Source organism: Triticum urartu, chromosome 4, assembly GCF_003073215.2.
Source record: "Triticum urartu cultivar G1812 chromosome 4, Tu2.1, whole genome shotgun sequence".
NCBI lineage: Eukaryota > Viridiplantae > Streptophyta > Magnoliopsida > Poales > Poaceae > Triticum > Triticum urartu.
The window spans coordinates 13,820,201-13,845,496 of record NC_053025.1 but is presented as its reverse complement, the minus strand read 5'-3'; the positions used below and the strand labels follow the sequence as shown (position 1 = coordinate 13,845,496).

General features: G+C 45.5%; 4 protein-coding genes across 5 annotated transcripts; all 4 read right to left on the bottom strand.

Annotated features, from left to right (window-relative positions):
- Positions 1-426: 426 nt before the first annotated feature.
- LOC125550271 lies at positions 427-2,110 on the bottom strand. Its single transcript, XM_048713232.1, has 4 exons — positions 1,875-2,110; positions 1,664-1,787; positions 1,251-1,318; positions 427-769 (listed from the first exon to the last, which is right to left on the bottom strand). The coding sequence occupies exons 1-4, from the start codon at positions 2,049-2,051 to the stop codon at positions 647-649; spliced, it is 492 nt and encodes a 163-aa protein (XP_048569189.1). The 5' UTR covers positions 2,052-2,110; the 3' UTR covers positions 427-646.
- Positions 2,111-3,110: 1,000 nt separating this feature from the next.
- LOC125550270 (probable aquaporin PIP2-7) lies at positions 3,111-4,355 on the bottom strand. Its single transcript, XM_048713230.1, has 4 exons — positions 4,001-4,355; positions 3,616-3,911; positions 3,348-3,488; positions 3,111-3,263 (listed from the first exon to the last, which is right to left on the bottom strand). The coding sequence occupies exons 1-4, from the start codon at positions 4,338-4,340 to the stop codon at positions 3,126-3,128; spliced, it is 915 nt and encodes a 304-aa protein (XP_048569187.1). The 5' UTR covers positions 4,341-4,355; the 3' UTR covers positions 3,111-3,125.
- Positions 4,356-8,696: 4,341 nt separating this feature from the next.
- On the bottom strand, positions 8,697-11,286 carry LOC125550272. Its single transcript, XM_048713233.1, has 4 exons — positions 10,965-11,286; positions 10,771-10,891; positions 9,943-10,010; positions 8,697-9,219 (listed from the first exon to the last, which is right to left on the bottom strand). Exons 1-4 carry the CDS (start codon positions 11,130-11,132, stop codon positions 9,097-9,099), a joined length of 480 nt encoding a protein of 159 aa, XP_048569190.1. The 5' UTR covers positions 11,133-11,286; the 3' UTR covers positions 8,697-9,096.
- A 203-nt stretch (positions 11,287-11,489) lies between these two features.
- LOC125550269 (protein saal1) lies at positions 11,490-17,985 on the bottom strand. 2 transcript variants are annotated; one of them, XM_048713229.1, is made up of 11 exons: positions 17,623-17,983; positions 16,795-16,889; positions 16,580-16,691; positions 15,846-15,911; positions 15,614-15,753; positions 14,752-14,878; positions 13,803-13,948; positions 12,967-13,102; positions 12,489-12,573; positions 12,091-12,353; positions 11,490-11,958 (listed from the first exon to the last, which is right to left on the bottom strand). In XM_048713229.1, the coding sequence occupies exons 1-11, from the start codon at positions 17,911-17,913 to the stop codon at positions 11,839-11,841; spliced, it is 1,581 nt and encodes a 526-aa protein (XP_048569186.1). In that variant the 5' UTR covers positions 17,914-17,983; the 3' UTR covers positions 11,490-11,838. The 2 variants fall into 2 exon arrangements, 1 of the variants encoding a protein (XP_048569186.1); XR_007301558.1 differs by lacking the exon at positions 11,490-11,958 and having other exon boundaries at positions 12,489-12,566; positions 17,623-17,985.
- Between the last annotated feature and the right edge of the window lie 7,311 nt (positions 17,986-25,296).

Genomic DNA, 25,296 nt, shown 5'->3' with positions numbered 1-25,296 from the left:
TAGTTTTTGGCCAATTTTCCTTTTATAAACAGGTCAATTATCTTCTTGTTCTTATATGAAAAAAGGGAGAGCTCCTGCCAGTTGCTAAAAAAATGTTTGCTTCAGACTTACAGTCAAAATCTAGTATTAATTGAAATAGTTTTTGCAAGAGTCTTATAGATTAGTTTGCTAAATATTAATGAAACGATTGGGTCTGACAACAAAAATATTTCCAGGGACGCCCGATTTGATACTAGGTTTCTTTTCCCAAATTACTGATCTCATAAGTGTAGTGAACTCAAACCATAACGTGTTCACCAAATTGATGCAACCAGGGCGAATCCTGATGCATGAGACATTAAGTTAAGTCATCAACAGAACCACTAGCGGCGGCCCAACACGACTACACGAGACTGCAGGAGATGTCACGAATCAGTCGCATGAAAATGTTGAGAGATTCCAGTCAAATTTCTCGCTGTTGGAATTTGGACGTGCTCCTACGTTCATCTGAGATAACCCTAAAACAATTCGAAGCACCAAAAGGGCCTCTCTGAGTTACCAGCGGGCGATCTACAACAAGGTAACGAGCACGGGTACAGAGTGGCAGCAATGCTAAGAGTGCTACACTGACACGAATCATCAGGAGGGAGCAAGGAGTTAAGAGTGCTCATGACGGTGAGCCGACACCATAGGCATCGGCCTCGTAGAAGAAGTTGTAAGCCTCAGCGACTTCCATGTACCACATCGCTTCACGGTCCGGCTGCGTCGAGAGATCCACTATCTTGTGCACCTGCGACGATCAAATCCAGGAGGTAAGAGATGTATCTGACAGCATGCACCGTGATGCAAGATATAACGGCTTCTCTGTGAAATCTCAGGTGTGGTAAGCACTGAGCATACAAACAGTAAGCAACTGCTGAAGTGTGCACTTAAGACAAAAACTGTAATTTTTGGCCCAAAATCATGAGTGTTGTTGAAGTTAAAAGGATGAACGCCTCGTCCACTCCCACGAGTGAGACTACTAAACTGTACATGAGTACTAGTGTACTACGAGCAGACATTACTATTATTCTTTCTATTTGCATAATCATTAGACAGGCAGCCTGGAACTCCAGGTGTTGGCTCAAGTATTCAAATGGTTTCAAAACTGAACTTCACCTCAAACAATATAGAAAGCACCAACAGAAAACCTCAAAATTTCAGTATATGGATACAGATATGAATGTAAGCAGACAAGGATGGGCAAAGAGTGTAAGGGAGGGAGATGGAACCTTGACCGCTGGCAGATTTTCGGTAGACTCTGGCGCAATATATGCCCCAATAATCAGCACATACATCCCTACAGCATAAGATAGGGCCGTCAGTAAACAAATCATGAACTAGCCTGAAAAAGAAGCAGAGCACGAACAGAGTAAAAGCATTGCAAAATGCAAACAATAAAAATACTACTGTATGTACCACTTTGCCAGGTCTGATAATTAATTTAACTCATGGGGCATCTTGTCTTGTGGTAATTTCTAGGTTTTCCACACTTATTTTTGCAAGCAGTTTCGCATCAACAGCACTACAGCAGCAAAACAACACGTGCAATTTGATTATGTCGCACAGGCAAAGTTGATCTTCAGAAACAACATATCTAAGAAACGGAGCATAAGCAGAGGGGATCGAAGAAGGTTGGGAGAACCTGGGCGCCAGGGCTGGCCCTTGGCATCCTCGGACCGGAGCATGAACTCGGTGACGCAGGAGCCGTCATCCACGAACAGGCTCCCGTTGTCGCCGGTGCTGTAGTCCACGCGCACGATCACGCCCTGCCTGCCGCTGCAAGTCGTCAGGGCTCCGAGCAGGGGAACGGGGAATGGCGGGGAGAAGATGTGGGATGGGTCGGGGTCGGGGACCTGGATCCAGGCGCGCTGGAAGCGGATGCCGAAGAGCATCTGCGCCGGGGAGGAGTCCTCGGAGGAGGGGGCCGTGGTGGAGCCCGCCAGCTGCGAGGCCAACAGCTTCAGCGCCGCCAGCGAGTAGTCCATCGCCGTCCGGCCGCCGCCGCCGCCGCCGCGGGGGCGCCCCTCCATTTTACTCGCGGTTGCGATTCGTGCTGGTCGCAGTTGCGCGGATGTTCTTTTTTTTTAGGCAAGGTAGGGTAGGGCTCCACATCCATACACGATACGCGGGCTTCCAAACTGGGCTCAGACGGTGAAAGGCCCAAACATCTGAATTCTCGCTATCATTTGACCATTTTTTCCTCCGCTGATTAACTTAACATCTCACGGTCCCGATATCTCTCGGGAGTGCCCTTGTTACACGCTAAAAAACCCTATAGGGAGGGTAATCTGGTGGATTTGCAGATCGTGATGCCGTCCTAGTCTCCTAGACAACTGTTTGCGATATGTTGCCAGCCGCAAGCGTTTGAAAAGCGCGGGTGATAGATAGCCCTAGCTATCGCACAAGTGTTTTTAGGCCGCATCGTGCATGATATACCATACTAATGCAAACATTTTGTTTAAGCAAATTGTGTGGGATGTTTAGCAAGTCTCATACAGCTTGTCCCAGATAGCTCTCCCGATCACACACGTGCACTTTAGTGTCTTCGTGTGTGGTCTGAGGAGCAATCGCAGATGATTAGTCTGGGTCTTGTGCGGTGGACCCCCTATCGCACACCTTCACATAAGACGGCGGTTTAAAACTATGTCAGTGAAAGTAATTTAAAACTATTTGCATCCTGCAGCAGTGATCTCACATGTTAACAAACAACACACATCAAGACACGCTTAATTAACCAACGGTACTATAGCAAGATTCCGTACGTTACAGGGCCAAGAGAGGTAGTAAAAGGGACCAACAAGTTTTTATTCTCATTACACGGATGAAAAAGAGGTAAATACACCAATGATGATTAAACTTATTATGGATGTTCACTCTAGTGTCTGAACTTGAAAAATATGTCAAACCGATTCTAAAACTTGGCACGAACGCGTAAATACAGTGCTAATCTCATTCGTAGACGTAAAATGCGTCGACACATATAGCATCGTATACGGCTGAAGTGGCACCGACATGGCATGGGACCCACTTGTAGCGACGAAGCAATAGTACGTACTGTTATACGCATGCGCATGCATGGTCTCCTCGATCTCCACGATCGATCTTCAAGCAGTGGAGCTGTTCCTCTTGAAGGAGCCCATCGCCGCCAGCGACTCCTTCACCACAGCCCCGTCGCGCAGCACGATCTTGTGGTAGAACGCCGCCATGGCCGCGCCGGTGAAAGGCCCGACCCAGAAGATCCACTGCATGCAGATCATCAAAGGGACACTTTATTTTAATCTCATTAATTTTCTAACAACAGCAATTAATGGGTCCCACGTACGTACGTGTTGCTTCCAGGTTTCGTGCTGGTTGTACAGCACGGCGGCGCCCAGGCTCCTCGCCGGGTTGATGCCCGTGCCGGTGATCGGGATGGTGGCCAGGTGCACCACGAACACCGCCATGCCGATCGGGAGCGCCGCCACCAGCTGCATGCAGTTAATCGACGACAAACCATCATATACATAGTATATAGGCACTTCCGGCCGTGATCACCACGAGCTAGCTAGCTAGCTGAGAGTGAGTGAGTGAGAGGAGAAGGCGTCTGGTACGTACGGGGACGAAGGCGTCGCGGGCGGTGCGCTTGGGGTCGGTGGCGGAGAAGACGGCGTAGGCGAGGACGAAGGTGCCCAAGGTCTCCGCGCCAAGGGCCGCCCCGAGCGAGTACCCCCCGGCCACCGCGTTGGCGCCGCCCCCCAGGTCGTCGTAGGGGTGCTTCATGATCCCCTTGACGACGCCCACGCCGACGACGGCGCCGAGGCACTGCGCCGCCACGTACAGCACCGCGCGCACCAGCGTCACCTTCCCGGCCATGAAGAGCGCGAACGTCACCGCCGGGTTTATGTGCCCACCTGCATTGCACACGGCCGGGGCGGGAGGCGAAATATAATCAACCGTCGCAACAACTTGCACGTATCTGTATGTTGCTAGGTGTGCCTGCCTGAGACGCCGCTGGTGGAGTAGACGAGGACGGAGACGGTGGCGCCGAAGGACCAGGCGACGCCGAGGTAGCCGACGCCGGTGCACCGCTCGTCGGCGGCGGAGGACTGGTTCCTGTACCCGATGACGGTGGCGATGCTCACGTAGAGGAGGATGAGGGAGGCCGTGAACTCGCCGATGAGGGCGCGGTACAGGGACCACGTGCCAAGCTCGCTCGTGTCCAGCGCCCGGACCGCTGGCGGGTCCCCGTACGGCACCCTATGGACGACGATATCTGTTGTCTCTTCGTCGGCGGTGACCACCTTCTCCACCTCCTTGGCCGCTATGGTCGTCTGCGGCATGGTCGGTCGGCTTGGTTGGAACCTCTCTCTCTCTGTGTGAGAGAGAGAGAGAGTCTGGTAGTAGGATTGTTCACGCCAAGAGTGCAAGCTTAAATAGGCATGATGGTGGTCAAGTGCTGGCAAAGCTGCATGCATGCGTGATGGAGGCTGTGCTTGGACTAGATACTTGGAGTTGGAGGAGGTTTTCTCCTTGGAATCTACTCCTACATGTCCGAGAGCTTCTACCGCACGGGTGATTAACCTAACGGCGGAGGTGGAATATAACCAACAGGAACCCTACACCTACGATACTGTTTTTTTAGGGTCACATCTACGATACTGTTAGTAAGCCTCTATCAATCACATAACATTTCTTACGTAGATGTAGCATTGCTCTTCCGTTTACGAATTATATATGTCGACCGGATCTTCATCCATTGTCCAATGGTGGATCGCCCCATTCATTTATCTTTGCTTATTCTTAAGTCTTAACCCGGATCCTCCTGGACACTACTCCCAGATCTTGCGCCGCTACGTACGTGTTTCTCCCCCGGATCAGCCCGCCCCGCAACCCCCGGTGTGCTAGGAGGTGGCGGTGGCGGCCGATGTTCTTCTCATGAAGGCATGTTGTTTCTTTTGTTGTCCGTCGGTGTTGCTCGATGTGCATCGTTGGGGAAACCATCGTCTTGTTCAACAACCTCTTCTTCTGAGACTTTGTGAGCAAGATCATCGGCTTGGTCTCACGATACTGACCGACCACTTGCCTATACCAGGGTGATGCCCCATTTTTGCCAATCTTTGTGGCACGTGGTGGCCTACTATTGCGCGGGTTAAATGAGGTCTGGTCTTCTAAATGTCTTGTAGGTACTTTAGTGGTTGAGTTTCTCTATGTTTTCCATTGCAAGTGAAGCCATGGTGGCACAACGAAGATGAGTCTGGTAGCTGGCTGGCTTCGGAAAGAATATTGAGGTGTATGGCATTGGTTGTACATTGTTCAAAAAATCTCCCGATTCAGTGATTTATCGTCCGCTTTATCTCTACTCCTAATGAAGCAGTTGGTAGCCTCGTACGGTTTATTTTCGTCCTCCTCCCACCTCTCCTGGGTTTTTTTCGTCCTCCCTCCCACCTCCTAATTTCGTTGGTTTTTTTCGTCGGTTTTTACTCGCCCCCTCCCACCTTCCAATTTTATCCGGTTTTTATTCGTCCCGCCTCCCACCACCCCCTCGTACTGGTTCTTTTTCTCTCTACTCTTTCCTTGCAAACCAATAATGTCCTAACATACAAAAGATCATGAATCTATCTTTCCTTACCCGAATCAATCGCTCCCTACATCAGTGCATTTCTTTATTAAGAAAACTAACACGTAAATTTTAACACATTGTAAACAAATCCCGTTATGGACCTAATTAATTTATTATGGAATCTATACGTGGTCGCATTGGTTCTTTTTCTCTTCACTCTTTCCTTGCAAACCAGTAATTTCCTAACATACAAAAGATCACGGATCTATCTTTCCTTACTCGAATCAATCGATTCCTATATCAGTGCATTTCTTTATTAAGAAAACTAACACGTAAATCTTAACGCATTGTAAACAAATCCCGTTATGGACCTAACTAATTTATTATGGAATCTGTAACGGGATTTTTGTAACAGAATCTGTAACGCATTGTAAACAAATCCCTTTATGGAATCTGTAGTTTAGGTTCTGATTCATTTCAATCACGTAAATAAATAGGTAATTAACAATTCAGAACTCGCACCATATATTTGAGATTATCTTCCTAAAATATAGACGTAATATTTTCCTCGATAACCTTCCAAAACAAAATGAGATATTCCTAAATAACAAACCATTAATTCTGCGCACTATATCATTATTATTATCTCCACTATTAATTGACTATCACAAGTTTCCTAAACAACAAAAGAACATATATTTTACTTGTGGGTGTACGCATCTACGCGCCCCTACGGATGACGCCATGCGCGATACGATGGAGGATGTCGTGGCCGGGCCTAACACTTGCGTGATACTCGAGAATGCCACGGCGTGCATCACGATGTCAAGGACGGCCATGACAGGAGGCGTGTCGTCATACCACCACGTACATGTGTTCGTGGACACGGTCATATTATATTTCTTGTCATTAATACACAGAAACACACATACTACATTCTCAAATCAAGTGTGTCCACTAAATGTCAAGAAATTGGTTAAGGAAATGTGTCCTAAAATACTTGGTAGTCGTCATCATTCGTAGCAGCCATTCATGCGATAATATTTTGTAAATCGAGCGCTGAATCAATTTGGAAATAAAACCATTAATGTAATTAATTAACTAGATGGTTAATTATGTATGCAAATAATTAGGTCCATTTAAATAGAAATTATTTTTTGCATCCAATCAATTTTGAAACCAAGTCATTAATGTAACTAATGGTTTAGGTAGACACTTAATTATGCCTACAGATAATTAGAAGTAGAGATTTTTTCCAATTAGACGGGTAATTAGTCGATTTGGTTGGCAGTTAATCAGGCGTGCGAAGAATTAGGTAGGTTGTTAATTATTTATGTAATTAATTAAGCAAGCAGTTCATCGCGTTGAATCATTTTAAAAGCGCTCGTCGGCAAGGACAATCAACAGGCTCTCAGCGACATGGTCGAGCACCACTTGGCAGCATGGACAACGGACACCATGCGCCCGCGACATGGACGACCTAGCGTTCACCAAGATGGATGACGACCATCCTTTGCAGGATGTCCACATGTTGACGGTTTTCGAAACGTTCGCAGATGAGTACAACACGACATTAGATTGGCGAGGTGGTTCATGCTATAGTTGAAAGCGAGTGTTTCATGAATAAGAAGGAAAAAAGAACTAAAGCGGCCAAGTGGTCCATGGTGTTGGAGATGTAAAGAGTGTTCCAAAAATATAAAGTGAAACAAGAAAGAAAGAGTATTATAAAAAATAAGTAGGAATGAGAATTAAAACTGGCGAGGAAGGAGGAAGAAAAAGAAGATGAGGCGTCACTGACAAACGCGCTGATGTTGGTGTCAACGAAACGGGTTGGCGAAGAGACTAGGAGTAGAAGATGTGGGGAAGGACGAAGAAGAGAAGAATATCAATTATCCCTTCTATCAATGAATGGTATCTGGGCTGGAGGTGGAGCTTATTGGCGACTAGGAATACATTCAGGTTGCCACTTACCTCCCATGTCAGTGTGCATTTGCGAAGTTGAATGGACCTTTGAGACTGATCTCTATAGTTACTTATTATTTTGTGTCAATAGTATGTGTTAGTTTAATCCACTTTATTATATAATAAATATGAAAAAAATTATCTTTGTTGCAACGCATGAGGAAGATGAGGTGGGTGTCATTTGATTTTAAAGGAGGCTCCAGCGAGAAATGTCCCATTACGGCGGGAAACCGAGTGAGAAAGGAAGGGTCCGAGAGAAAAAGGGGGCGATACGTTGTGGGGTGGGGTTTTTTGTGTTGGGCCCATGTGTTGGAGATAACATGGGGGATAGTCTGAACAACCGCATTTTCCCCCATATAAAGTCTAAATTTGGAGCAGCCTAGACTATCCATACGGTTAAATTTTGAAGAGCCTACTAAGCGTTCATTTGATGTCCGAACATGTCCGGACCTTTGAGAACAAATGAGTTTTGACCTTATAGCTAACCTTAATCATTTGTTTAATTAATTTATATATGCATAGCCCGTAGCAGCGCACGGGCGTTCTGCTAGTCACTACTCAGGGGGTAACCGATAAGATTATGACATATCTTTACCGTTTAGCGTTTGGGTCAATTTATCACTTTGACAAGTGATTTATCAGGAATCTATCGATAAACCGAGCCTATTTCTAGTATTTTGTGTGCAAAACTATATTTATTTGTGTTTTTTCAACCTTGTTATCAAATATGTATTCTTGTCCTGCTTTTATTGTCACTGTAAAAGTATTCAAAGCCAAGTAATCAACGTAACACTTTTGTCTAATAGTATTTGTTTATTTTGAATATATCATATTTTAGTGCTACGAAACTTTTAGTTGCAAAAAAATGCCGATTAATTATCGACCGATAAAATCGATTAATAGGCCGATTGCTGATTAATCTCTAATCCCTGGCCGACCGAAACACTAACGATAAGCGATATCCTCAACATTATTTGGTTGTATCTTATTTTGTCTGTGGATTCAATTACCCATTATCTGGTTGTATTTTATGTTCACTTGATCATATATGCTCCTAAAAGAAACATATTGATTTTTTTAATGCGAGGCAAAGTTTGGTTGTTTCTTTAGTTCTTCTATATGAGCTTCAATCACTGGCTTGAACAATTAGTGAGAAGAATGAGCCATAGCATGCTGATGGGTGCTTACTCAATTATTTTATCTCAGAAACTAGCGTACTGAGAATCTGAGATGCATTTCTGTGACGCTTTGTGCAAAATCAAGACTCTGTTCATGGTACGGGGGGTTCCTTCTTTTGGGGGCAAAAAGAGGGAGATTCCAAAGAGCAATGCTTGTTTGGGCATGCAAGCATCGTCCGAAAACCGAGCTCTGAGTGATGAACTCGATTCTGGTTGTTTTGCTTCAGAAATGAGCGAGCCTAAAGTAAGTCTAAGCCTATATGGACTGCCGACCTCCACAACAAAAGGAAAGCAGAGCATTCTCTGAGGTGAGTTACCAGCAGCAATCTACGACAATGGCAGCAATGTAAGAGAGTGCTGCACTGAAACGGATCGTCGGGAGAGACCAAGGAGTGCTCATGGCGGTGAGCCGGCACCGGAGGCGTCAGCCTTGTAGAAGAAGTTGTATGCCTCGGCCACTTCCATGTACCACATCGCTTCACGGTCCGGGTGCCCAGAGAGATCCACTATCTTGTGCACCTGCAACGATCAAGTCCAGGGATGCTCGAGTATGAGATGTAGCCGACAACATGCACCGTGATGCAGGATATTACTTCACACAAAAGCTTTCATTTTGATTTGCATTGGTAAGCCATGGTAAAGTGGCAATTGACTGGAGACTGAACACATAATCTAATGATAATCTAGGGGGTCAAACAAAAAAGGAATCCAAAAAAATGCCTCCCACTTAATCTAGGGGGAAACATTACATGTCAAGATTACCCATCCATACATTAGATAGCTCTTGTAATAATATGATACCATGCTGATTACAACACTACGACAGCATGTGATGACATTACTAAACTTTCTGTTATCCTCAATACATTCAAATGATGAGTTGCAAGAAGGATGCCAGGCCCAAAATCATGGGTGCTATTAATTGAACGTAAAGGATGAACCACTCCCACGAGTGAGACTACTAAATTGTAAATGAATACTAACATGCATTACTATTTCCTTTTTGTATAACCATTAGTCAGGCAGACTCTGAAACTCCAGGTGTCGGCTCAAGCAAACAAATGGTTCCAGAACTGAAGTTTGCATCAAATAATCCCTCTCCCGAATTACTTGTCGCAGAAACTGAAGTTCAGGACGGAGGGAGTAATAAACAAGGCACCAACAGAGAACCTCAAATTCTTCACAGTACGTGGATAGGAATAAGCAAGGATGCATAAATAGAGTAAGAGAGGGAGACGGAACCTTGACCATTGGCAGACTTTCAGTAGACTGGGGAGCAATATATGCCCCAATAATCAGCACATACATCCCTGCAGCATAAAATAGAGCCATCAATCAGCTAGAGTAAAGAAAATCATGAATTAGCTTGCAAAAGAAAAGAGGCGGTCGGTCGGGCCCCCCAGAACACGAACAGAGTAAAGGCATTGTAAAAACAATCAAAAAAAAGTCACCGCCTCCGTTCCAAATTATAAGACGTTTTGGATGTTTTGTATGGACTGCATGCGGACTGACACGGGTGAACAAACACACTAAAACACGCCTATATACATCCGATTCAGAGAAAAAGTTAGAACATCTCGGTACGGGGGGAGTGCCACCAAGTACCACTGTAGCATTTTTACCAGGTCTGATAATAATGAATGAATTACTTCATGAGGCCATCTTGTGGTAAAGAGCCTCTACTGCAAAGAGTACACCTGCAGGGTATTTTGATGGTGGCTGGGATTGTTCGACTCTTGCATCGATCATCCCGAGGGGGTTCCCAAGTAAATTCTAGGTTGTCTTGGCATGCAGTTTCGTACATGATACCGCTTTTTTTCAGGGGAAATAATACAGCTAATATTACTGAGCAACAGCAGCAAAACTAGTAGTCCCTCCGTTCCAAATTACTCGTCGTGGTTTTAGTTCAAATTTGAACGGAGTTGAACTAAAACCACGACGAGTAATTTGGAACGGAGGGAGTACTACATGGGCAATGTCGCGGCACAAGCAAAGTTGGTCAACAGACACATCATCAATCATATCTGAGAAACGGAGAAGGCGAGACAAAATAAGAGAGATTGGGGGAACCTGGGCGCCAGGGCTGGCCCTTGGCATCCTCGGGCCGGAGCATGAGCTCGGTGACGCAGGAGCCGTCATCCACGAACAGCCTCCCGTCGCCGACGCTGTAGTCCGCGCGCACCACCACGCCCTGCCTGCCGCAGCGAGCCGTCAGGGCAAGGGCTCCCAGCAAAAGAAGGAAGGGACGGGGAAGAAGACGGGACCTGGATCCAGGCGCGCTGGAAGCGGATGCCGAAGAGCATCTGCGCCGGGGAGGAGCCCTCCGAGGAGGGGGCGGTCGTGGATCCCGCCAGCTGCGAGGCGAACAGCTTCAGCGCCGCCAGCGAGTAGTCCATGGCGGTCCGGCCGCCGCCGCGGGGGCGTCCCTCCATTTTACCTCCACTCTTTTTTTCTCGGGCTCGCGGTTGCGATTCTCGGTCTTGCAGGTGGCAGTTGTGATACGGGCCTCCAAGCTGGGCTCAGACGGTGAAACGCGTCGCCCTCAAAAAAGACGGTGAAACGCGTCAATATTTGTGGTACGGGCTTTCATCATGGGCTAAAAAGACTAACTAGTACTGCTTCACTCACCGCTCAGAAAAAAAAGGTACTGCTTCACTTGAAACAGAACAAAAACTCAAGGGCCTCTCTGATTCATAATAGGATTATTAGAACAGAAATGTCATGCCCGCTCGAATTCTAAAGGATTTGAGTTTATTTGATGATTGCATCACAGGAAAAACAAAGAATTATTTTAAGAGGTTGGAGTGGATTCTAAAATTGGTATGAAATATACTCCCTCCATTTTTGTATACAATGACACAGACCCATATTACAGGTATCAAGGCAAAAGTAAATGTGTGCTTAAGCCAATGTTTGTCGTGTTAATTAATGCATATTTCTTTGTTCCACCCAAAACTCGCATATCCCCACCCATGCCCCTAGTTAATCTTCGTTTGCCGATTTTCTTTACAGGTTGCAGTCGTCTGAAACGACATTCCAGTTCCAAAATCCCAGCGGCCAACATACCGCATTCTCTCTCAGGTCAGCAGCGTTGATCACAAAACCGCAGCAAGCTTGTCAGTGGAGTGGGGTTTCCAGTTAGCGGAGCACCTTCTGGCAGTAGCTCAGCACCTCCCGAGCATTGTCAATGGCGTCTTTGTTGCCCCGGGAGGACTTCTCCTCGATCCATCTCTCCATGAAGAAGGAGATTGCCATGAGCTGTTACGGATATTTTGTAGCATAGGAAAAACAATGCGATTGCCATCATGTTAGTTTGTTTGTAAATGTAGCTTATTAAGATCTAGATTTCCATGAAGGACAACTTGTATATACTATTGTTTTAAAGGATACACATCTCGATATCCATCCCTTCAGGAGAGCATCCTCAGGTGTTAACTTCTCTTCATCAACCACCTGACTCTCGAGGTCATGTTTGATGAGGCCGAACTTGCCTGAAAACAGAGACGCAAACCGGTTGAGGGACAAGGAGTTCAACTCAGTTCCTTGCACTTGTGCCAGAACACGCGATAAGATACTCCAAAGTGCATATCGAGCTTGGTCATCATCAGGGACCACTGGAAGAACTTCAAGTAGGCCCTCCAGGAACGGTAAATCTGAAACAATTGAGAGACTGGATCACTGTAATGGCACTAAATGGAAACATCGATTTCAAGTCATGCAGTGCACTGCTTAGCAAATACGATAGTTGCTTAGAAAATACGGTAAGTGCTAAGAAAAAATGTGCCTACCACGGGATATCATAGGCATCAAATGCTTTCCATCTGTCAAAATATTTGATATTACGATCACCACCGAAGCACAATAGCCTGCAACCTGAAGAAGAGTTTGTGAATAAGAATACAATTACCATGCTTGACTTGCATTCCTACATCTGAATCTACACATCTTTCAAGTGAAACATCCTAGGTCACCATTGAGGTTGTAGGGTGAGGACTCAAAAGAATTAATGCAAGGTGAAGTTTGCCAAATGTACAAATGGAAGAGGCAAGGAATGTTTCTTCAAATTTCCGGAAAAAAAAATGTCATGACTTACTGACAATCAAAAATCAGAACAGGTTGCTTGTTAAGAGTTATGAGTTGGTCAAGCTAACAATTCGGTACCAAGGAGGCAACAACATAATGCATTTCTTCCAAAATGTATGAACCAGAATTCGATCGGGCTGATGAACAAATATATGAAATGGTAGCGGTGGCAAACATGCTCACCTCAACTTTATCTGGCGACTTGATCATGTTAACTAGCACTTTAATCAGCCGGTCATTCGATGTCATTGCCTTTGAAACACAGTGTATGACTGATAATTCTTCCATGAAGTGAAGGACCAAATCAAGAGAACCCGATCTGAAACGTGTTAAGAAAAAGGTAAGGTAAATCCATTACTGTCCCAGGTTCTTAATTCAAAATTCAAAAACTAAGAAGGGTTATCGTAGTGACAGAGAAATGCAGCTACAGTCCTATTAAATTAAAACTAGGAAGTGGGAATGTAATAAGAAATTTAAAATGCTCAGACCATATTATTGGAAAACAACAAATGGCCGCATCTCAGAAGACAGGTTAAGGACCTAAACTTTGCCTAGAAGACATGAAATATATATAAAAAAAAATCTATGAAGCTTTAAGGATCTCTTTGAAACAATGACTTTAAACGGGACTATGGAGGATTCAAATCCTTGAGGGTTCCTTACACAACTGTTTTGGAAGCTTCAGCATTCAGCCCATAATCGAACTGAATGCCACATATCCAAATAGGCCCTTAGGTGTTTTTCCTATGATTTGTTCTTAAACTACAGAAAGTTTACCAAATACTCCCTCCAATCTAAAATGTAAAGTGTATTAGTTTTCAAAAGGTCAAACGCTTTTCTATTTGACCAAACCTAGATACGTTTGACTTCTCTCAAAATTAATACACCTTGCATTTTGGAATGGAGGGAGTACATAGGAGAAGCTTCCATGATACCTTGAACAATAATAGTTCAAAATCTGTAACAGATAACTTTTATAAAATGAAAATCTTGCCGAATTTCAAGTTAGTTCAACATACCTGTCTAGCTTCTCATCCGGTGATCTTTCAAGCTCAGTTGTTAGTAACCCAATAACACGGTCAACTAAACCCAGTTTAAGCAAGGGCTGGATAAGCATAGCATTCACATCTTGATTATCAATGACAGTTGATAGGAAGTCAATGATCTGCGACCAGTAATTCACATAAGAAATAACCAAACAGTTGAACACATGCAAATATAAAGGAATGGAAATTTTTCAGCTGAACCATAGTATAATAAGATGAAAGTAGTTGCGATAGTTCGGCTGGGCTGACAATTTCAACCGAATCATACAACACATAACAATAGGCAACATTAGTTTTACAGTATAATTGTATGAAACTTGTTATGTAGAACGATAAGCAAATAGATGCTAGTTCAAAGACCATAAGACCTCTGCAGCTAAAAGTTTGATAAAATTGCAATCTGAAGTCACATGTTTCTCAAGTCAACTGTTGCCAAAATGCAGTCAAAAAAGTTCAGATATTCTCCTAAGAGAAGAATTTTCACAGAAGAAAAAAACAGGACCTCATTCTGAACAAGGATAATTCTACATTGTTCGGATAACATGGATATGGTAGCAATGAGTAAGACTGGACCATACAACTAAGTGTTTGGGAAGATGAAACAGTCCATAGAAACAATTCGATGACGACCTTCTTGAAACTACCTCAGGATATGGTGAACTGATAAAAGAGTTAAGCAAGCAAACACATGCCTAACCATCACGTATAGAAGAATGAGCTAAGATGATTAAAACAATTTATGTTACACAAGTCCTACAAAAGAAATATAATGTGTCCATATATGTCAAAATTCAATTTAAAAAGAACAGAAGTCACTAAAGTTGTGAGGACCAACTCTACGGATTAGTCACAACAAGTTGCATATACAAATTCAGTAAATACGCAGTCACAACAAGTTGCATATACGAATTCAGTACAATACCTTTTCAAGTAATGTAGAATTATCTGTCTTCCCAACTATCCGTAGAATACGTGAAAGAATCTCATCAGGTAAAAGAGCTTCAGCCCAAGAAACAAATGCACTGGACCGAAGAATGGCAGCCAACAACCTGTCTAAGAAAAACTGTGTGAGGATGCACCACTGATGAAATTTAGCAACAATACTCATTCCAACTATCTCGGGGTGTAAGATTTTTTTTTTACAGACAGCAACACAAGTCAAAATAAGCAAAAAAGAACAGAGCATAGATGGAACTTCTCAGTTCTCATTGTCTACAACTCAGAACAATTAGAAAGCAGCTTCTCCAAGTTTTGAACATCGACAAATAGAAAATTAAATTATCAAGAAAAACAAAATCTAAATTTACTTAGCTCCCATCCCCCAAATGATTAATAACATAAGTACATAACCTACTAACACAGTTGAAAATGGTTATATTTTTGCAAAACTGCTGTATGTTCAAGCATTTTCATCCACAAGTTCAACAACTTGTGATTGATTGGGTATGTCCAAATGTAGGTATGCATGTAACATGTGATGTAAGGATGTGTAGTTTTGCATGTGGGCATTTGCATAGTTATTTGGTAAAATTGAATGGGTATCTGACCAATACAAAATGCACAAATTCAAGAACATAAATAATATATCAACATGGTAATCGTGTGTGTGCTGAGCTGAACTACCAAGATCTATTTCACATGATAAGACTTAAATTTCACGGGATGAAATATCTTGCAATGCTAGAATAGTAAACAGCTTGTCAAACAGCTGATAAATAAATAAATGGTTCTAAATAATAACTTTGAGTCCGGCAAAAAAAAACTTAATCCCAAAGATACCCAACCTGAATGTTTCAGAAAGGCATTTGACATCATCTAGAAACAATTGCTCCACGACAGTTGCAATTAAACCTTTTTTCAAAGAGATTGCAGCAACTACAGATTCATGACAGGCTAAGTTTCCCATGATTCCAAGACAAATTTCCTGCAGGGACAAAAGATTCAAAGAAACAAGATACTTTAATACATGCTTAGCAAAAAGAGAGGAGGTAGCAGTAGAGGAAAATTTCATTTCACCTTCACCCTAGAAGAATTTGCCATACAAAGGTTTTCCAAAAGCACTTCAATCACAAGGTTATTAATCTACAAGGGTTAAATATAATGTGTTGTTAGCAGCAGAAGATGCACAATTACTAAGGTATAAAGAAAGGTGGATAATTCTGTCGATTATGCCTTAATTTCCTTTTGTAGTTCCTTTGAACACTTGATTTGCTCTTAGATCAATTAGGATTTAGGAGAAATACTTTTGACTTACTGCAACCTGGCCATTCTTCGATTTAAAATGTTTGTTAGAATTAGCATGTTATTATGACATAAGCATTCACACTACAAGTAGCTATCACCAGCAATAATTTATATGGTTCGCAAATTATACTAAAGAATTTGCTACAATAAACTGATAGAGAACTAAAATTCAGGGCCAGGAAGATAAAATATAAGCACAAAGGAGCTACAAAACTAAAAGAATGAAACAATTACAGTTATCCACCTTAATTTTTTGCTTATCTACTCCTAATTGATCTAACAAGCCAACCACATCGTATTAAAATCCAGGACATCCAAACAATGTCTAAAGCCAGTGCAGATAAGGCAATCAAAATCTCTCACACTTCCTGCTTGCTAGTATCTTGCTCAGTAAAAAATTGAGCAGCAATAAACAAGTTTCATATAGCAAAACGGTCCGCCTTCTGTTTATGACAAACCTATAGAAGAAATACATCCTTATACAAGAGAATGATGCAGATAAATACCATAAGTTCTGCTTGAGGTTCACTAGCCGCAAGATCCCACAGAATACAACCACACTCTTCCAACTGATCCTTAGGACTGACACTCCTTTCTTCTGGAAGACCCTGCTTGTCACTTTTTGCATGAGGTAGACATTATTAGGACAACCAGGTCGTTTTAATAACAGCCTTCATTGCTAAACAAACTTAATGAGGGGAAATCTGAAAGTACCACTCACCTGAACTCTTTCTCCACACTGGATCCATTAGGTATTAGTTGCCTTATAAGAGAGATGGTATAGCTTGGATCAACTGTAGTTGTCTCCTCAAGTGACTGCAGATAATTACAACCAGAAGATTGAACATTAAGACAACACGATATTACTATAATTCCAAGGGAGCATGTATGGCAACTATTTATGTCTTCCTGGCAAGGCATCTAAATGAAAATATTGATGACAAAGCAACTAAACAGGGTAATTAAACACCAATTGAGAAAACTATGTACATTAAACTTCCATGTTCACGATAAGCAGTTGCTTGGTACTAAGTAAACTCCAGTTGTAATAACTATGTAGAGGGAGTACATTCGAGTGCCATATTCACGGTACTCAGCTGTAAATGCAAATTGACATCATCTAGAAACAATTGCTCCACAACAGTTAAACTCCAGTTGTAATAACAGATTTGGGCATGTAAACATAGTGGCAGTTCTCAGCAGTAAATGCAAATTGCATGGCCCACAAATCACAATAGCAAAGGAAATGCAAGATGGATGTTCCCCAGGAAGGAATTCACCCTCTGTCCCATGGATGGAGGAGGATTCAACCAGCATCGAGCACAACGTGCCGTGTGGGCTGTCCTCGCTCACCCTGAGGCACGGAATCGCCTAGTTTTTCGAACAACAGCGGTCGCCCCTCGAAGCGCACACCAACTGCTCGACGGAATGCTCGCGAGAGCGCGAGGGAAATGGAGACCGCACGAGCGACGCAAAAACCCTCGTCGCGCGCGCCGCAGAGGGGACGCTAGGCGTGGAGATGGGTGGGAGGCGAGGCGAGGCCGCGTACCTCTTCCTCCGCGGGCGCGAACGGCAGGTGCGTCGGGGCGTCCTCCTCGTCCTCGTCCCCCTCCTCCTCCTCCTCGTCCATATCGTCCTCCGTGGCGTCGCCGCCCTCCTCCGGGTCGGGCGCGCCGTCGTCCTGCCCCGCCTCGACCGCGCCGCTGGCGCCCTCTTCCTCTTCGGAAGCGCCCGGCGACACCGGAGCGTGGTGATCGGGGTCCGGCCCCCGCGGCGACTCGGGCTCGCCGTCCTTCCCCGCTCCGCCCGCCGCGGGCGCGCCCGTGTCGCCGGCCGCCATGGCAGCTTCTTCGGCGGTGGCGGGCGTGGGCGAGAGGAGAGGAGCGGGGGGCGCAGGTCTGGTTTAATAATTGCACAAAAACCCCAACCCGGACGCAGAACGTTTGGGCTTTTCGCAGGGCCGGGCTGCGGCAGGGCGTTCGGGCGGCCAGTGGGTTTTGGCCTGGCCCTGATAGTCCTTCTTTTTTTTGTTTGAGGTGGTCCTTTTTCTTTTCTAGAAAACTTGCAATCCTGTTAAAAAAAACTTACAACCCAGGTCAAAAAACAAAAAGACTTTGGCCATGATGAATGCTATCAGGCTTTGCTGAAGAGTTTAGTATGGGCTGAGTTATTTTCATCACGAACCGCCTCTCGCCGAAGCTTGCGTTGGGGTCAGTAACCTCGGACCGTGCGCCTCTTGGCATCCTCTTCCGAGAAGCTAAGTTCAAGCTACAAATGGACTTCATAGATTGTAAGATTGATTGATGCTTGTTCTCGTCTTTGTAATATCCCTGCTCACCACTAGCTGGTTATGCTTCGAGGGCTATGATCGACAGCCAATGTATTTGGCTTACTGATCTCCCCCAAAATGTAAGTGGTGTTGTGGCTGGTAATATTACCGGACCCACTAGTTAATGGAATGCATGGTGTTTCACGTAAAAAAAAGAATTTGCAATCGGCTCAGTTAGGGCTAAATATTAGTCAAAGAGACACGCTCCTGGCGTTTTAATGTGACTGGTAAAACTATTATATAGTATTGAAATGGTTCGCAAAGTATTAAGTCTGAATCGATGCACTTACCCCTTTTTGGTTACACTCTTTTTTATATAAATAGCAAATAAAAAAAATGTGTTCCATTTCCATGGCATCACCATGAACAAAAAAGGGCAACTAGATGCGAGTGAAGTGAAGTGAATATAGTTATGGTCAACATTGGTTGTATCTCAAAGCTAGCGTGGTGGACGCTTAGGGGGTTCTGTGGTTCATGTCGGTGTCAAAACCGACGGATCTCGGGTAGGGGGTCCCGAACTGTGTGTCTAAGGTCGATGGTAACAGGAGACAGGGGACACAATGTTTTACCCAGGTTCGGGCCCTCTCTATGGAGGTAATACCCTACATCCTGCTTGATTGATCTTGATGAATATGAGTATTACAAGAGTTGATCTACCATGAGATCGTAATGGCTAAACCATAGAGGTCTAGCTTGTATGGCTATGATAATGTCTCTCCTCCGAACTAAGTCCTCCGGTTTATATAGACACCGGGAGGATCTAGGGTTACACAAGGTCGGTTACAAAGAAAGGAATCTACATATTTAGTCGCCAAGCTTGCCTTTCACACCAAGGAGAGTCCCATCCGGACAGGTGTGTAGTCTTCGGTCTTCGTATCTGCACAGCCCATCAGTCCAGCCCATGGCTAACAGGCCGGACGCCCGAGGACCCCTTAGTCCAGGATTCCCTCAGTAGCCCCTGAACCTGGCTTCAATGACAAGGTATCCGGCGCATAGGTCTGTCTTCGGCATTGCAAGGCGGGTTCCTCCTTCCGAACTCCACAACAGTCTTCGGACGTATCGACGTGTCCGGACCTGTAACACACACAACACACAACCGCAGAGAGAATATAGTTTTACACGAGTCCAATCTGCTGACAACTTTTCATAACATGACATCACAGCTGTTCGGTCATAATTTCAAACTGTTTTTCGTCTGCCGCTCCACGTTCCGAGACGCGGTTGCCATTGGCACGTCTTGTCAAAGCAGAGATCGTGTCCCCTTATTACGGGATTCTCATCAATACGGGCGTGGGTAACCCAACCGTGCGGTTTATACAGCCCTTGGGAATAGGCGAGTTTTATGGCAAGTAGGAAGGCGTTTGACATTCTTGACCTTTATAAGGGGATAAGGATTCACCCTCACTAACCCCTGCCTTCTCCTTCCTCTGCCCATCCATTCCTGAGCTCCAGCGCCCAAGCCCTAGCTTCCCCCGCCAGAGAAAGCACTCCAACCATGTCCGGATCCGAAGCTGGTGGCAAATGGATGGCTTCCTCTGTTAAGAAGAAAGACATCAAGGAGCTCCGAGAGGCCGGATACCTGGCCAAGGAGACCGCTCACCGTCTCCCGGACGAGGGACAGATCGTCCCTACCCCAGAGCCCCATGTGAGGGTTGTGTTTCTCACACATTTCGTCCGCGGGCTAGGATTCCCTCTCCACCCGTTTGTCTGCGGACTGATGTTTTACTACGGGCTGGACTTTCATGATCTAGCCCCCAACTTTATCCTCAACATCTCAGTATTTATAGTCGTTTGCGAGGCCTTTAATGTAAAGTAGAAGGTGGTGAGAGGCCAACAAGGAGAGTGCGGAGGTGCCATGGTGGGAAAGATGCCCAACGTCACATGGCCCGAAGGCTCCTTTGTGGAGATGGTGAAGGGGTGGCAGTCGGAGTGGTTCTACATCACCGAGCCGCGCGACACCAACTGGGCGGCGACCCCCGAATTTTGATCCAAAGCTCCGCTGCGGCTCATCTCCTGGCAAGAGAAGGGCCTAACCTGGGGTTCTTTGAGCGAGCTAGCTGGGCTCCAGACGTGCGTCCAGAACATGATAACCAAGAGAATAAAACTTGTCAACGTGATTCAGGTTATGCTCATTCGCCGGATCCTTCCGTGCCAACGCCGGACTTGCTATTTGTGGGAGTTCGATCCGGCCAAGCACCAGACGCTGCTAGAGCTCTTCGGCACGACGCACGAAGACATCTGGAAAGTGCTCTTCAAGGCCAGCGAGACACCACCGCCTACGACCGAGGATCGCGGGCTCAGCTTAAAACACCAGGCTAATTCGATAAGTTCTTTCATGTTTTCAAGGTATGGCCTTTACTGACATATTCTGAGAAGGAGTCTAAGCTTTCCTATCAATTTTTTCAGGCCTGGATCGACATAGCGGGGCAGACTAACTGTCCGGCTCCGCTGCCCGAAGACCAAGAGACCCCGCTTCTGATGAAGATGTTGTTTCCGGCGCCTTATGACGTGCCAGAGAAGAAGGCCAAGAAAACGGCCAAGGGGGGCCGGAGTGGCCTTCGCCGAAAAGGCGCTTCGGACGTGACGTCCAAAGACGGGACTCGCTCTTCGGCCGCCGAAGATGACGACGAGGAGGAGGAAGAAAGCGACTCCCCCCTAGAGGGGGAAGGAAGAAAAGGGGGGCCTCCCCAAATTTGGAGGCGAAGGCCCCCAAGAGGGGAAGGGCTCCCTTGTGGATGAATCTGCGTGGGATGTCGATAGCAGTCCAGAGCGGATGCCCCGGACCAAGCCTCGGGCCGCCTCGTAAGTACCAAAAACCTTATGGACGCCCAAATGCCTGGCCTTTCCATTTTGTAATATTAATATGTTTAAATTATGCCATCACAGTCCAGCTCGCGACAGCTCCTTGCGATCCTCGACAGAGGGTTCGCTAGATTCAAAGGAGATGGTCAGTGTATCACTGCCGCCCGCTGACTCCCCCAAGGCCAAGGACAACGCGGAGGTGTTGTCCTGAAGGACTTTCTCGGGCCGGGGAGAGGCTCAGGAGGTGCCATAAGGCGATGCCTCCGTCGCCGGACACCAGCGGGAGCCGATCCCCAGGGAGACTGGTGGCGAGGAGGGTCGTGTTCGGTCCGGCCCTCAGCCGGACTCGATTCCGGAGACCGATGCGGCTCCCGAATCCGGCACGCAACCTCCTTCGAAAGAAGAGGGTAGCATATTCCGCCAGTGACCCCTGTCCAACCCGGGGCACCGGATAATCTGCTGGAAGCGCTGCAAGGCGCTTCCATTGTGGATGAGCACCGTGTCCTTATGGGCACGGTAGTCGAGAAGGTTCAGTCCGTAAAAAGCGGACTGACTGAAGCCTGTGCTAGCCTTTTAACAGGCTTTGAGGTAAGTAATGTAATTGTAGAAAGGATATCACAGTGTAGACAGTAGCCCCTGATGCTCTGTTCGGTGTTCGGAAAGAAAAGGCCGAACAGAGGATCAAAATAATTTTCGCATGAGTCTAACATAAGATGTCTATGTGAATAAACAGGTGTCACTGCTGGCTGCTGCCGCTCATATTGTGGAGGTCTCCGGCCTGAAGCAGAGCCTGGAGCGGGCCGAAGAAGAGCTCCGCCTCATGAAGAAGTAGCTGGAGGACAGCCAAAGTATGCAGTGACCTGCGCGTAAATTGAGGAAGGATAATGTTTCGTGCTGACTAAAGTGGCATGAGTTTTATTAGGGGCCACGACCGAGGTGGCGGCCCTCAAGAAGGCGTTAGCCGAGGCTGAGGACAAAGCGGCCAAGGAGTACATCAGAGAAGTCAGTTCCCGTAATGCCTACACCAAACAAAGAGGGAGCTAATGATGATGATCATGAAACTTCAGATCAAGTTACTACCGAACCTCATAGGTCAAACAGAGTACGATCCGCACTAGAGTGGTACGGTAATCATGTACTAGACATCATGTTGTTGGACAACGATGAACCTACGAACTATGAAGAAGCTGTGACAAGCCCAGATTCTGACAAATGGCTCGCGACCATGAAATCTGAGATAGGATCCATGTATGAGAACAAAGTGTGGACTTTGGTGGACTTTCCCGATGATCGGCAAGCCATTGAGAATAAATGGATCTTCAAGAGGAAGACAGATGCTGATGGTAACATTACTGTCTACAAAGCTCGACTCGTCACAAAAGGTTTTCGACAAGTTCAAGGGGTTGACTACGATGAGACTTTCTCACCTGTAGCGATGCTTAAGTCTGTCCGAATCATGTTAGCAATTGCCGCATTTTATGATTATGAAATTTGGCAAATGGACGTCAAAACTGCATTCCTTAATGGATTTCTTAAAGAAGAGTTGTATATGATGCAACCAGAAGGTTTTGTAGATCCTAAAGGTGCTAACAAAGTGTGCAAGCTCCAGCGATCCATCTATGGACTGGTGCAAGCATCTTGGAGTTGGAACTTACGCTTTGATGAGGTGATCAAAGCATTTGGTTTTACACAGACTTATGGTGAAGCCTGTATTTACAAGAAAGTGAGTGGGAGCTCTGTAGCATTTCTGATATTATGTGTGGATGACATATTGTTGATCGGAAATGATATAGAATTTCTTGATAGCATAAAAGGATACTTGAATAAGAATTTTTCAATGAAAGACATCGGTGAGGCTGCTTACATATTGGGCATCAAGATCTACAGAGATAGATCAAGATGCTTAATTGGACTTTCACAAAGCACATACCTTGATAAAGTTTTGAAGAAGTTCAAAATGGATCAGTCAAATAAAGGGTTCTTGCCTGTGTTACAAGGTGTGAAATTGAGTAAGACTCAAAGCCCGACCACGGCAGAAGATATAGATAAAATGAAAGTCATTCCCTATGCCTCAGCCATGGGTTCTATAATGTATGCCATGCTGTGTACCAGACCTGATGTGTGCCTTGCCATAAGTTTGGCAGGGAGGTACCAAAGTAATCCAGGAGTGGATCACTGGACAGCGGTCAAGAACATCCTGAAGTACCTGAAAAGGACCAAGGACATGTTTCTCATTTATGGAGGTGAAGAAGAGCTCGTCGTAAAGGGTTACATCGATGCTAGCTTCCACACAGATCCGGATGACTCTAAGTCACAAAGCGGATACGTATTTTTATTAAATGGTGGAGCTTTCAGTTGGTGCAGTTCCAAGCAGAGCGTCGTGGCGGGATCTACGTGTGAAGCGGAATACATTGCGGCTTCGGAAGCAGCACATGAAGGAGTCTGGATGAAGGAGTTCATATCCGATCTAGGTGTAATACCTAGTGCGTCGGGTCCAATGACAATCTTTTGTGATAATACTGGCGCAATTGCAATAGCAAAGTGAAGGAAATATGCCCTAGAGGCAATAATAAAGTTATTATTTATTTCCTTATTTCATGATTAATGTTTATTATTCATGCTAGAATTGTATTAACCGGAAACATAATACATGTGTGAATACATAGACAAACATAGTGTCACTAGTATGCCTCTACTTGACCAGCTCATTGATCAAAGATGGTTAAGTTTCCTAGCCATAGACATGAGTTGTTATTTGATCAACGAGATCACATCATTAGGAGAAGAATGATGTGATTGACTTGACCCATTTCGTTAGCTTAGCACTTGATCATTTAAGTTTACTGCTATTGCTTTCTTCATGACTTATATATGTTCCTATGACTATGAGATTATGCAACTCCCGAATACCGGAGGAACACTTTGTGTGCTACCAAACATCACAACGTAACTGGGTGATTATAAAGGTGCTCTACATGTGTCTCCGATGGTGTTCGTGGAGTTGGCATAGATCAAGAATAGGATTTGTCACTCCGATTGTCGGAGAGGTATCTCTGGGCCCTCTCGGTAATGCACATCACTATAAGCCTTGCAAGCAGTGTGACTAATGAGTTAGTTGCGGGATGTTGCATTATGAAACAAGTAAAGAGACTTGACGGTAACAATATTGAACTAGGTATTGAGATACCAACGATCGAATCTCGGGCAAGTAACATACTGATGACAAAGGGAACAACGTATGTTGTTATGCGGTCTGACCGATAAAGATCTTCGTAGAATATGTAGGAACCAATATGAGCATCCAGGTTCCGCCATTGGTTATCGACCGGAGACGTGTCTCGGTCATGTCTACATAGTTCTCGAACCCGTAGGGTCCGCACGCTTAAAGTTCTGTGACGATCGATATTATGAGTTTTTGTGTTTTGATGTACCGAAGGTAGTTCAGAGTACCGGATATGATCACGGACATGACGAGGAATCTCGAAATGGTCGAGACGTAAAGATCGATGTATATTGGAAGGTTATATTCGGACACTGGATGAGTTCCGGGGGTTATCGGATAAATACGGGAGAACCGGGAGGTTACCGGAACCTCCCGGGGGGTTATTGGGCCTTATGGGCCCAAGTGGAGGAAGAGGAGAGGCGGCCAGCTAGGGGCGCCCCCCCTAGCCCAAACCGAATTGGACTAGGGGTCCAGCCCCCCTTTCCTTCTTCTTCTCCAACCCTTCCTTCCCCTCTCCTACTAGGACTAGGAAAGAGGGGGGAATCCTACTTGGAGTAGGATTGCCCCCCTTGGGCGCACCTCCTCCTCATTGGCCGCCCCCTCCTCCATTCCCTCCTTTATATACGGGGAGGGGCACCCCTTGGAGACACAACAATTGATCTGTTGATCTCTTAGCCGTGTGCGGTGCCCCCCTCCACCACAATCCACCTCGGTTATATCGTAGTGGTGCTTAGGAGAAGCCCTGCGACGGTAACTTCATCAACATCGTCACCATGTCGTCGTGCTGACGAAACTCTCCCTCGAGCTCTACTGGATCATGAGTTCGTGGGACATCACTGAGCTGAACGTGTGCTGAACGCGGAGGTGCC